The sequence below is a fragment of the Rosa rugosa genome, chromosome 5, assembly GCF_958449725.1.
Source record: "Rosa rugosa chromosome 5, drRosRugo1.1, whole genome shotgun sequence".
Taxonomy (NCBI): Eukaryota; Viridiplantae; Streptophyta; class Magnoliopsida; order Rosales; family Rosaceae; genus Rosa; species Rosa rugosa.
The window spans coordinates 47,886,330-47,899,671 of record NC_084824.1 but is presented as its reverse complement, the minus strand read 5'-3'; the positions used below and the strand labels follow the sequence as shown (position 1 = coordinate 47,899,671).

Sequence of the window (13,342 nt, the reverse complement as noted above, 5' to 3'; positions counted from 1 at the left end):
TGTTGCAGAATGGAACACAAAGAGAGAAATACTGCACCTTCACTGTAGAGGAGGCAACCAGGGAGGCCTAAGACAAAGAGAACAAAGGAACCAGGTACTAGGCTACACTTATATGCACTTTTGTGTATCAATTTCTTTTTAATGAATACTAACAAATATATATACTTTAAACTATAGGAGAAGCATCACCACTTCCTGGAATTGAAAAGAACTTGTGACAGAAGGAACCAGGTGTAATTGCTTAAACACAGTGAGTAGGGATTTTGTATACTTGAATGGTTCTATGTTTCAGACAGTTCATTTCTGGGCCAACTGTTTGATTATTATGCTATTGATTGTGCAGGTTCCCAATCAAAATGAAGTTGTTCAAGAAGAATAACCAAATGTTCAACAACATGTGTCAGAGACCAACATGCATCAATAACAGAGTCCAACTAAATCACCACAGCCCACCCAAGAATCAAACCCTCAAGTTTCAGACCAAGTGTTCTCTCAGGCATCATCTGTGCGAAACATACACAATCACAGCAACCATGGGAATGACAATGTAAATGTGAATGTGAATGTGAATATGTCAAACTCAATGTCCATGTCTCTATGAATGAAGAATCTAGAGCTAACAATGACGATTCTATAGCATCTGAACAGACCAATGTGGTGCAAGAAAATTCTCAGGTAGCTTGCATTCTTGTCCAATGTGAATTTAGATGATAGAATTGTGATATTTTTGTTGGTGTAATTCTTGTATTTCTCCAATTAACAGGAAGCTTTTGTTGCACCAAAAAGCTCTGGCAAGAGATACAAGATGCCTGCAAGGAGGATGAAGCTAAGAAAATCACCTAGGCTTTGTGCAGCATCTGATAGATCCAGTCAAAATGTTCAAGTTCCAAAGAATCAAGTGCAGAGGAGACTCTGGAAGCCATGAAGGCCTGCTGTACTGAATTGATGTTCATTGACTGAAAATGGTATTTTTGGCCATGTAATCTGTTTGTTATGGTGGCATTTGTACGTGGTATGTTTTTTGTTTTGAAACTCGGAAAATGCCATGCTTTTTATAAGCTTTTGTGTAACAGATGGTTTTTGTTTTATTTGGAACAATATGTCAAATGCCAGTTGAATGGAAGATCTTTGGATTCCCATATTTAGTTTTTGGTTTGATTCCTAGTTTTGGTCATGCTTTTTTCCCATTTGTTTACAAAATGGCAGTTTTCCCACTCTGCAGAGTGCTGTTGTTGAAGTTTAGGTCAACAGTGGTTGTTGAACATTGGTTTTTTGGAGGGAAAACTCTTTAACTTTAGGGTTATTGTTTAGGAGGTTAGTGAATTGGAGAGAATTGTGATGATGTGGCATTCTCTGTTTAGTCAATTGGAGGGAAAATTGGGTGTGACTAATTTGCCCTGCAAATATGACGGAAAGCACACTAATTAACGGGAGTGGTAACGGTGTGTACCAAAATTGGGTAGAAATTTGAACGTGATGTACCGTTTTGATATTTACAAAAGTAAATCCATCAAAAGTTAGAATGGACCCATTGTGATGTATTAATTGTTGTTAAAAATTTCCCTATTACAAACAACAAGATCATAAACAGAGACTTGGTCGCACTAAAGCAAGCTACCAACACCAAACAGGCAGACACATAGATCCAGGCAGACTATAGCATGATGCATGAATCAGCGGCATTAGCAATATTTCCCACAGCATCTATGATTTCAGCACCGGTTTTGAAGGCCTTCAAAACTTCTGCCTGAAGTAAGAATTACCAACAAAATATTAAAACAATCAGTAGGAGATGGACAAATTGAAAATTTACATTTTTCAAACATGACATTAAAAATAGTATTTTTCACTTGAAAAGAAAAAATCCCACTATATCGAGGTGAATTTCAAAATAACGGTCCACGAACATTTATAACTTTTTATATCATGCACTAGTTTACTACAATGTAATTTTCTCATTGACCCTTTTTATTTTCAGTTCAATAGGTACTACAATTGCTTCTTGGTTAATGTTGTGGTCCCTATGTGGACGTTGCGAGTTGTGATGATCATGTTTTAGGTTTATAGGTTCTTCTAGGATATTTGTTAGTTGGGTTGCGTGGGATCTCTAGGTTTACGCTTAATTTTGGTAATTTGGGAGTGATGGTTGTTAGTGTGGCTTTCAGTCTGCTGTAGTTTGCCATGTTAGCTTCGTTATTGTTGTTGTCGTGTTAAAGATAGCATTTATCCTAGTAGTCAACAATGTTTTTTTTTTTTTTTTGAGAATATAGTAGTCAACAGTGTAATATTGAAGTTATCTAATGAAATTTGTATAATCATTATACAATTTATAAAAAATAAAAAAAAATGATGTAGAAACAAACAATGAGAAGAACAAACTTAATTACTCTTTTAGATCTCGATTAGGAACTTGATAATTCTCAGGATCATATCCATCAACCGACTTTGCTGAGCTTGCTGACGTTAGTATTAAACTTGGAGAAATTTTTTTTTTTTTTACTTTGAAGTTTTGAACCAGTAATTAAGTGCAATAACTTAAAGTTGTTTGATAACAATTCTTTTATTTTAAAGAAGTTAAATAACGGATGAGATGGTATAATTAAGTTCATCGGAGGCATACAATTTGGGGAGCAATAATTAAGTCCCGTTTGATAAGAATTCTAACTTGATTAAAGAGAGTAAATCATTTATATGTATTTTGCTAATATAAATCATGAAACGAATCTAAATATGACATTAGAGTACTTCTAATCTGTAGGAGTTCAATTGATAAATCACCTGGTTTGTCGATCCAGAATTGATATAAGCAGCCTTGGAACGTAGGAAGGCGTGGTTGTCCAAAAAGTTGGAGTGTGCGTGAACGTAGTTGCGGCTGCGGTAGCAGGAGCTGCAAAGATCAAAAGTGAAATACAGTCCACGCAAAATTGCGGTTCGGTTATGCTCGAAGCAGTCCACGCAAGTGAAATACAGTCCCTTTAGAAAAAAGGCTTAGCATCCATCGCAACTAATGGTCCTCCGGGCCTTAAAAGAGTAGTAAAGAGTGATAGATTCCTCAAAATCCAAACTGCCATCTCCATTTTTGTCTAGCTCCTGGAAGGTACCGTTGACATTGTCGCCGAAACTACCTTCATACTTCTGCTTGAACTCCTCCATGGTTATTGTTCCATCACCATCTGTATCAATTTCTTGAAAAAAGGTATGCACCTTGTGCTTTTGCTCTTCAGACAAATTATGGTAATAAGCTGAAGCAGCATCACTAATTTCTTTGATGTCTCCAATTTTCTCAAACTTAATCTGACTCGGTTTGCAGATGTCTCTCAGTGTTTCGTCTATTTATAATAGCTGTAGAAGTGTACAACCAAAAGAAAACATGCTATTTTTCCTTGCAAGTTGGCGAGTTGCAACAAATCATTAATTAATAAGTTGTGACTTGTGAATTTTGAGTTTTGAGTTTTGACCAACCTCTTTTTTTTTTTTTTTTTTATGAGAATGAGTTATGACTACCTAGTCTCCTAATACACGCGTAAATTAGTCTCTTAATACATTCTTAGTTTCTTACTGTCTCTATTTTATTTATATTTTTTGTATTTTATTTTACATGTAGAATAAAGTTTTGTTGAGAATTTTTTTTATACAAACTCTTTTTTTTTCTCAGTTTAGAAAACTACTTTTCAATTTGAAACTCGAAATAAGAAAATGCAATTGCAATTAAAAGTCATCCAACTGTTGAAATATTAATACTACAACACACATGTCATCCAAACGTTGATTTAAAAGTCCTCATTTTAAAGTCCTCATTGGAACACCACCCCTTATTTTAATTATTATACTATCTTTTATAGATTAAAATTACAAATTAGAGTTTAATAAATGAAGGGTAATTAATTTAAGATATTTTGAAAATTAAACCTTAAAAAATTATTTACTTAATTAATACTGGTAAACTAATTTTATTCAAAAAAAAAATACTGATAAACTAATTAATGAAACTAAAAAAAAAAATTGAGGTTAGAGAGTATTCTCTTTCCGGCCCCGTTCTAACCAAAATAATAATAATATATATATTATATGAAACTATTGGCCTATCCCCATCTGGAATCCATGGTTTTATACTGACCTTCTTAATCTGGTAACTCTGTCAATCGTTCAACTCATATATACAAAAAAAGCTCGTCTTCGTCTTCCTCAAGTGGCTCTAGTCGTATTCGTCTTCTAAATTAAAGAATTGAATTGTCAATAAAAGCCGGCCTGTCCTATAGTAAATTGGCTTACTTTTTTGGGCTGTAGTGGAGTTGATGGTGTTGGAAAAGAAACAGCACAAAAGAAGAGGACAATTGGGGCGAGTGCTGATGGGGGAGTACGGGCAACCTCCATCAGTCATTGGGTAAGGTTGAACATTAATGGAGCTTGCGATACCGATCTCTACTGGAAATGTGGGTAAGATTGAACTTCCCGTGTGTGCCTATATACCTAGTTACTATAGCCAAACTGAATCCTTTTAGGACACACACACACACCTAGCTTTTCCGTTGTAAAATATATCCACCACTGTTCTCAACGAATTTGAGTATAGTAGTTCCCAATTTTCCTTTTTCCGGTTACTTCTATCTTGATCCTCTCCCCTAGTAACCATTTACTCCCTCTCGAGAAACCCTAATTAAAGCCCTAAAGATCGGTTTTTTTTATTTCCTTCCAATTAAGAAATCGTGCTCGTCCGGCGGCCCCGACATTTAGGTTGGCTCTGGCCTTGCCGACGAGTTCAGGTCTGCTGCCGAACAGGTGTTCAATCTGTATTTAGTCGAGGATGCTCCTTGGATGGATGTTTTGTGCTCGAGGGTACCAAACGGGTTCGATTTGAGTTTTCTGGCAACATCTCTGATCAAGACTGGCGGCGAGCTCGTGCTAATCAAGACCGGCGGCGTGGATTTTGAATCAACGGTGGTATAGGTGTTTTGCGCACTGGACCGACGTGATTTTGGATCGGGTCTTAACAGCGTAAGTTGTGGCGGTGTAAGGCGCGGCAGTTAGGGTCGTGGAGGCGTGAGGTTGTGGTGGCACAGGTCGTGGCCAAACGGGTTGGGCGGACGGAGGCGCTAGGTTTGCTGCATACGACATGGCGTCTTGGAGATGCTGAGCTTGGACCAAGCCAGCTTGATGGACTTTGAGTTGGAATCGTTCCCTTTGGGGCTCTTGGGCTTAGTATTTTGGGTCGGGGTTGTTGCCCTGGGTCTTTACTATGTTTTAACTTTTCTTTTACAATAATTCCTTTTAGGAAACAATGCACATTTTGGGTGCATTCTATGTACCTCTAGCGTCTTTGGACTAGTACCAAATGAGGATTCCCGCTATCTATGTATTTAAATGTGTAATGAGTAGGTCTATTGTCTATGTACGACTGTGGGTACTACTACTATCTTCCTGTCTGTCTATAGATGGCAGCGGAATGGTATGTAACGGCCTATTCTGGCTTGAGATGAATGATATTATCGCCCCTCAGGGTAATTCAAAAAAAAAAAAAAAAATCTAATTTGGGTAGTATATGGTAATATCTCTATCGATCCCGGCCTTTCCCTATCATGGACTTCATCGTTAATGTATTATGCTAAACATTCATCTTGAACCTCTTAATGGTGACTTTGTGTGTGTGTGTGTGTTCCTTCCACTAAGGGATCCTTTTTTTTTGTCTTTTCTACGGAGAGGGTATTACACAAATTTTTCGATCACATTTCAGCATATTAACTGTTCAGTTTTTAGGTCCTAATGTGTATATCATTTCTGCAAATTTTCAGCCAAATCAGTGATCACTAAAGTATCAAACTAAATTAAATCAATGGACGAACCAAATCTGTCAAACTTGAACCGTTCATACATATAATTTTAAATCACCATTTTGAATGGCTTAACGGTAACTAATTTGGCTGAAAATTTGTAGAAATGATCTACACATTAGGACCTAAAAACTGAATTGTTGAGATGCTGAAATATGATCAAAAAGTTGGTATGATGCCCTATCTCTAGAAAAGACAAAAAAAAAAAGGATCCCTCACTAGAAGGGCCCTGTACACACACGCGTGCGAACACACACAGGGTCCTTCCATTCCTTTTTTTGGTCAATTTAAGGGATCCCTTGTGAGACCCATTTTTTTATCGCATTTCCGCATCTCGACCATTCAGTTTTTGTGTTCTAATATATAGATCACTTTCGCAAATTTTCATCCAAATTGGTGACCATTAAGGTATCGAATTCAGATTAAATCAATGGACGAACCAAATCTGTCCAACCTTAACCGTTCATGCTTATAATTGTAAATCGCAGTTTTGAATGCCTTAACGATTATCAATTTGGCTGAAAATTTGCAGAGATGATCTACTCATATATACCTAAAAACTGAACAGTTAAGATGTGAATATGTGATCGAAAAGTGGGTCTAATGAGTTCTCCCTTAAAATGACCAAAAAAATAGATCACTCAGTAGAAGGGCCCTGTGTACACACACACACACAAACTAAGCCAGTCTTCATCTTCCTCAAGTGGTTCTCGTCGATCCATTTCAGCCTAATCCATTTTCACCTTCCTCTTCCAGATTAAGGAATTGGTCGTTGACAGCTCTCTATCTTGTCAATGAAAGCTCGCCGGCCTATCATTAAAATTGATGCGACGGATCATGTACGAGCTGTATTGTGACTGATAGTGGCTTAAACTCGGAAGGTTAGGTAACAAAATGCAAAGAGCTGCCAACTATAAAAGCTTTAGCTGCGACTAAAAATTGAGTTGCATTTTTTTTTTTTTTGGGACTGTCGTGAAATCAAACCATTCACTGATGATTATTTTAAGTGCTTGTTGTAAACTTTAGTACTGGAAAAAGGGGGTCGAAAATTCTGTAATGGGGACTACAAAAACTTCAAAATTAAGCGCCGGTTATCTTGACGGCAAGTATGTCCACCAACACTGCAATAATTTTACTTGCTTCAAATGCTGCAATAATTTTCACATTCAACGTTTGCGCTGCCGGTTATCTTGACGGCAAGTATGTCCACCAGCGCAGAAAATTCCTTGATAACTATCTTCTGCCAGAAGCCAAGAGGAGGGAAACTTTGAGCTTGCAGCTGCAGGGAGAAGCATCAAGCATAATTAATGAGGAAAATATAATTTGGTGCACGAGTTCATCATACATTCGTTGATTAATATTGAACTCTTATGCTTTATATATAGGGTTCTTATTAATGGTCCACTTTATATATGTCATATATGCAGTCAATGGCACCTGAGTCTGTTGGATCAAAAATCTGAAAAAGAAGCTGGAGTCTAGAAATGGCAAAATACAGCAACTACCTGCCAAGAGAGGCAAACGGTTCTTCCACTACTAGCAAATTGTCACTACACCAAAAAATGAAACAGACAACGGGTAAAATTCGTTGTCTGATTTGGACGCTCACCGTTGTGTATCGGAGCGTTGTGTGTTTAAAATTTGCACAACGGTGCAACACCGTTGTATGATATTCAATCAGTCGACAGATTTTCACTATCACCGTTGTGCCTTCTCTCGGCAGATGCTAGGCAGAGCTGCTGCACAGCATGGCAGATGCATCATTCATACAACAGAATTTGTTTTCAAACTGTTGTTGGAAAGCCTAGTCAGACAACGTGTTCTTTGATGTCATCGTCGTCTGATATACTATCACACTTCAGTTTTAATGTCTGTTTGTTGTGTGAATTGGTTTTGAACAACATTAATTCAGTTTTTATCGTTGTGTGATTGTAAAATGAGAAGACATTTTTTCTTTAAAACCATTGTGTGATATGTAAAGAATGCATTGAGTGAATGGCCAGTTTTGTGTATTCAGACAACGTTGGATTGCCACACTATAAAACTGTTGTACGATCAATTTCATTTGCTATATTTTGAGCATAGCTCCATTTTACCTAATGAACAGTGATCAATTGGAAACAAAACACACTGCAAATCATCAAATGGATCCACCAAGATGCATTCATATTAGTCATTGTTCCACAAAATCATGAAACCTAAACGCCAAAGTGGCATATGTTCACTAAACCCAAAAGTAAAATGATCGACCTAGTACTTTGAATCTTTGATAATGAATTGGTACATAATACTTGAGAGAAATCAGGACTAATATCAGGAAGTGGTGGGATGTGGGATCAAATCTAGCTCTCCACCTGCCTTCCCAGCACCAACTATGCACCATCCTTTATTTGAACAATATGATCTGCAAAGAAAGCAACACACAAGTCAGTATCAAACCATCAACTTTTTCTCTATCTATAGAGAAGGAAAAGTGCATCATCTAAATAGCATGAGAGAGAAAGCGCTTAACTTACATTAGATTTAGGGTCAAGTGAAGTTGATTTATAACACATGTATAAGGTACAAACCCAAAAATGCACCAAAACATATTAAAAGGTAAACATTAGTAGAAGGTAATTTCATTAGGAAAAAAAGAGCATGAATGATTAAAATTTCATTTATAGTACAAAGGATAATTTGGAAAACAAACTGAACTCCCCAAGTATAGCACCAGAACAGCTAAAAATGCACCGTGTTTATATGCATCTATGAAGACCAAGAAAACCCCTTTCAAATCTAAAACAGTTATACAGAAATATTGGACTCCACACAATGGAAAAATCAATAAATAGGCAGAAAGAGATAGAGACAGGAATTATCATTGATATGATTTGGAAACACAAGTACACTACAACACCTTAGTGACTAGTGTTTGTATCAATAGAGAAAAGAAATACTAACAGCAACATGGCATATTTACACCCAATTCATGGAAAATTGGTATACTACAAAGTCTAATACCATAGATATCTGACAAAAGAGGAAACGAGTGAACCTTGTAATTACCTATGAATTCCACTTGGAAACTGAATATGGTGTATTACAGGAAAGTTTAGATAATTGTCTCCCAGATACTCATAAAGCCTAGAACAATAGAGTAAATGGTTCGTGTCAATAGAGTAAATGAATGCCAAGGATTATGAATGAGCACTTGTGGAAAAAAGCAAATAGTATTTCGTCATTGATGAAGTGTCTAGGACAATGCCTCACTGGTTTGGAAGCCTTATCATTGCAATTTTATCTCAACAGTGATTTAATGGAAATTGTTTGCTTTACCTCTTCAGATTCCTCATTTCTTTCTCAGCCCATGTCTTCATCATTTTCCTGGGATTGTTCTTGCAGTATCCGCGTCTGAATCGGAAGTCCCCTATGTAAACATATGGGAGGAAAACCCACTACGAAAACTCTATGGTCCTAGAAACTGTAAACCTAAATTTATATTTTTTTTCTTTACAGTGGTGCTCTTAGATTTCATGGTCAATATCCCATCAAAATTGACTACCATAGAGATCAATACAAAATTGACTACCATAGAGATCGATACAAAATTTTAGAGAAAATTGACAATATACATGAGTGCAAAAGAAAGTCTGTATTTCAGAAGATACAGACAGCAATGAGCATTATAGATTATCAGGCACTTGAGTGCAGAACACATATATCTCAAAAGCCACACGGATGTATCATATGCACGTTTTGGCACTAGCACTAGCACAGTTAAAAGTTGCTGAAATACAGTCATTAGAAAAGGCCAAACGTGCCACAGAACTTACTTAAAGTCCAAAACAGATGTTTTGAACACTTTGATTGCCCGTTCCTGGCCATCAGAATTGGTTGCATGATAAACATTTGCCTGCTCAAGAAGAAAGAATAGTTCAATAATGCAAAAGAAAAGAAATATTATTCATCAGATGGAAACTAAAAGATTCAGCATTTATAACCAAAACATAATTACATTCAGTTATTAAAGTACGATAATGCACAACATACATACTTCTTTCCCAGTGGAAATGCAGCCATTTATTTCTTTGCATACATCACGGCCCATCAACTTGTATATAATGAACTTGGTTCTGAAATCGAAGACCTGGTGAAAAACAATCATTGAAATAAATAAACTAACACAGTTGAAATGACTCTAAAGAAAAACCCAAAGACTATAAATTTAATTGTCTTGCACCTTCTCAACAGTAGCACGATCCGCTCTATCAGTAGTTTTGGTTCTACCGATGGCCATCTCTCGGATAAACTCTCAAATGGAAGTTGTCACATTGTTGGACATGCCAATATTCAACCTGCCTTCCCACTCCTACAGGGTGCAGCCAACAGAGATTCATCTTACAATCAAATAGCAGAAACTAAGAATTATACAACTCTTCTAACCAAACAACCAATCGGCTACCTCAGCTAAAAATTCTACATCTTTGTTTTAGTTTGAAAAGAAAAATAAAAAAGGAAATTGTACCTCTAAAGGAAAAGGGTACCAAACAAAGAAATAGCTAAACATGTTTGCATACAATAATTAAAGTTGTCTAATTTAGTTTGAAATCATCGTATTTGAAGAAAAAGAAAAAAGAAAGGGAATTGTACCTCTAAAGGCGAAGCTCGGATTCGGGCTGAGAATTTCTGGTAGCGATTAGAGAGAGGTTGAAGGGTTGAGTTATTAGGGCGATGAAGGCCTCCATGAGCATTGGGACGCCTAAATTGATTGGGAAGAAACCTTCTACTGATTCACATGATAAGAATTGCAAGCTATATATGATCAGGGTAGCATTCCCCCCAACACAGAGCCTTTTATATCTTTAGATGGAAATAGACCCTCTTAAAAGGGGTAGCTATCAATTAACGTCAAAGGCCACCGGTAAAACATTTATACCTTTGCAATACTATGATAACATTAAGTTCAATCAAGTATAAGTACTCGAAAATCTGTAACAAGCTGTACCTTCTGGAAAAAGCTTGTATGCACCAGTTGATAATTCCTTTGAATTTACCAGAACCATGGCATTTGGTAATGGTTTCGTAAGCTGCTCTGACAATGGCGTTATAACACCCATACTTACATCTATCAACCTTTTGAGAGCCATACGCTGATCACAATTTAAAGAATATTGGTGTAGTGATTTCAATCTATAGAACAGAAATAGAAAACATTCAGTAAATCAAGTTGGTTTAAGAAATCCAGTACATTTAAAAGGAAAGCCACCTATACAGTACGACAATAATAGATACAAAATCAAACCACCAGAAGCACAGAACAACCACATCGCTATTCATATACTCAAATTTCACAAATGAATTACCCAATTAATAAGGCAGCCTCAAAACAACATACTATTATGAATAATCAATAAGAACATAATATCAAGAGAAGAAACACAAATTCAGAAATAGAAGCATTCACCGTAAGGCAAAGCAAACAAAGACAGTACACAACTCAAAAGAAAGCTTTTCACTTCTGAAACAAAAATAGAATCCCTCTAGCTTTACTACCCTCAGAATCGGAAGTACACAAGTCGCAGCCTTTAACAAAAACCCCAAACTATCCAACTCTCTCTCTCTCTCTCTCAAAAACGCAAGACAGCAACAACACCCAAAAACGAATTTTCTTCTCCCAAACTTCCTGATAACACTTGCTCTTCTCCTTTCTTAGTTTCTCACAGCTACAAATCTCTCTTTCCCTCTCCCTTGTTTCCTAAACAATTCTGCTTCCTTCTCCCCCGTCTTCCTTTCTTTCTAATTCCCTTGCTTTTCTCCTCCTCCCTCTCCTGTTTCTTTTCTCTTTCTCCCCCTTCTTCTTCTCTTTTTCCTGCTGTTTCCTTCTCTTCTTTCGTCAGCAACCTCCAGCCCTCCTTATCTCTTAACTTAAAGAAACAAAATAAATCCACTTAAGTAAAAACATAAATTTATTAACCATATCTATATATAACAGAAATTCTAACAAGAGAATTAGTACCACAATAAAAATGAAAGATAAGAATAAAATAATTAAAAAGTCTAGCTGAAAGATTAAAAAAAAGCAAGTAAACTTCACACTTGGGTACGGGATATCACAAAGCACATCAGTAAAAACAAACACATCTAATAATCAGCACCTACACAAAATACTGAGCTAGACATACGTGACAAAACCAAAAACACATAGAACAACACCTACACAAAGATGAAGTACAATTCATACGCTTGTCAAAAGTCACAAGGACCAAAAACAATAGATGGACAAACTGTAATGAATTTCAATCACTTTTCTTTGCATACTTCAAAGCTTCAGTTTCTGCTATTGTCTTGGCAAGACAATAGTTGCCAAACTTGGTCTGTAATGTTCATAACACCACACAAGAATTCAACCAAAATGATAACGAAGATCAATATAATGCAAATGAGAAATAACATTCACTTCTTTGGACTGGACAATATAAGTTTGCCTTTGTCATTGTACAAAAGTGACAGCATCTTGACTTGTTCAAATAGCAGAGCTCCCTTGTTCAAATAGCAAAGCTGCTTGCATAGCAAACTGAGAAACACGATGCACATATTCCCAAACACTGACCAAACCATTTGTGGAAAATAAACTCAATTTAAACCAACCATAAGTAGATTCAAAAGGAGAATTATTTAACACACACACAAACAGAGCAGGCAGCAACCAAAACCAAGTAAAGTTGACATAATCTTGCTCATGACAAACCCTAGAACAAAAAATTAAAAGCTATACCAGGAGTGAGGTTAGGGCAGTGAACAGTTCGGTGCCAATCTGGATTAGGACACATCTTACAAGCTAGGAAATACTCACTGAGTTTGATGTAATTAGCCAATGGTGGTCCTTCCTTATCATCACTGACCTATGCTTTCACTTTCCCTTTGTTCCCTTTCCCTTTCCCTGTTAGATAATCACCCAAGACAAATATTAGGTACAAAATCAAACGATCGCTCCAGTATGACATATAATGCTCGAAAACCCTAAAATCAAAACAGAAATTACATACCACGAGGAGGGGTATTGTCTTCGGGAGCCTTAACAATCAGCTCGTTTTCTAGCAACTCGCCCAAATCTTGCCATCGGAGGATGACCGGCGGCGCTGCTTGTTCTTCAAGTTCTTTGCCCATGGCTGTGCGGTGTAAATCCGGCTAATTGTGGAGACGAGAGTTAGGTCAATGAAATTTGGGTTTCAGATTGAGGGTTCGACCAATAGAGATTTGGTTGATTTCGGGGAATCTGAGATTGGGGTTTCCCTATTTGGGATTTCAGAATGAAAGAGAGAGGAAGACTATGATTTCTGGGTAAAGAAGAGAGTTGGATGGAGAAGAGAGCGAGAGAAGACTCAGAGTGAGACAGGGAGAGGAGCGATCTGAAGAGAGAGAGAGTAGAACGTGAGAGTTCAGCGATGAAGTGGACAGAGATTTCGCGAGAGAGATGGGGAGCTGTGAGTGTTGGGCGTCTTGAGAGAAGAGATCGAGAGGTTATGAAAAAC

The 13,342-nt window shown here is 37.0% G+C and overlaps 1 protein-coding gene and 1 long non-coding RNA gene across 6 annotated transcripts; both read right to left on the bottom strand.

Annotated features, from left to right (window-relative positions):
- Positions 1-1,516: 1,516 nt before the first annotated feature.
- LOC133711076 (uncharacterized) lies at positions 1,517-3,363 on the bottom strand. The gene is made up of 2 exons (XR_009847057.1): positions 2,779-3,363; positions 1,517-1,747 (listed from the first exon to the last, which is right to left on the bottom strand). It is a non-coding gene; the product is annotated as an uncharacterized LOC133711076 (long non-coding RNA).
- Positions 3,364-7,965: 4,602 nt separating this feature from the next.
- On the bottom strand, positions 7,966-12,246 carry LOC133710613 (uncharacterized). Of its 5 annotated transcripts, none has more exons than XM_062136723.1 (8): positions 10,816-12,246; positions 10,461-10,705; positions 10,051-10,179; positions 9,865-9,957; positions 9,644-9,723; positions 9,147-9,221; positions 8,877-8,954; positions 7,966-8,232 (listed from the first exon to the last, which is right to left on the bottom strand). In XM_062136723.1, the coding sequence occupies exons 3-8, from the start codon at positions 10,105-10,107 to the stop codon at positions 8,142-8,144; spliced, it is 474 nt and encodes a 157-aa protein (XP_061992707.1). In that variant the 5' UTR covers positions 10,108-10,179; positions 10,461-10,705; positions 10,816-12,246; the 3' UTR covers positions 7,966-8,141. The 5 variants fall into 5 exon arrangements, with proteins under 5 accessions (XP_061992707.1, XP_061992709.1, XP_061992710.1 ...); XM_062136725.1 differs by having other exon boundaries at positions 10,461-10,596; XM_062136726.1 differs by having other exon boundaries at positions 10,461-10,593.
- Between the last annotated feature and the right edge of the window lie 1,096 nt (positions 12,247-13,342).

Bases quoted from the DNA above. Each gene is read 5' to 3' on its own strand.
- LOC133710613 (XM_062136722.1), bottom strand. From the start codon at position 10,107: ATGGCCATCGGTAGAACCAAAACTACTGATAGAGCGGATCGTGCTACT. The intron at 9,958-10,050 runs GTGCAAGACAAT...GTTTTTCACCAG, and splicing joins ATCGTGCTACTGTTGAGAAG to GTCTTCGATTTCAGAACCAA. The intron at 8,955-9,146 runs GTAAAGCAAACA...CTATTGTTCTAG, and splicing joins GAAATGAGGAATCTGAAGAG to GCTTTATGAGTATCTGGGAG.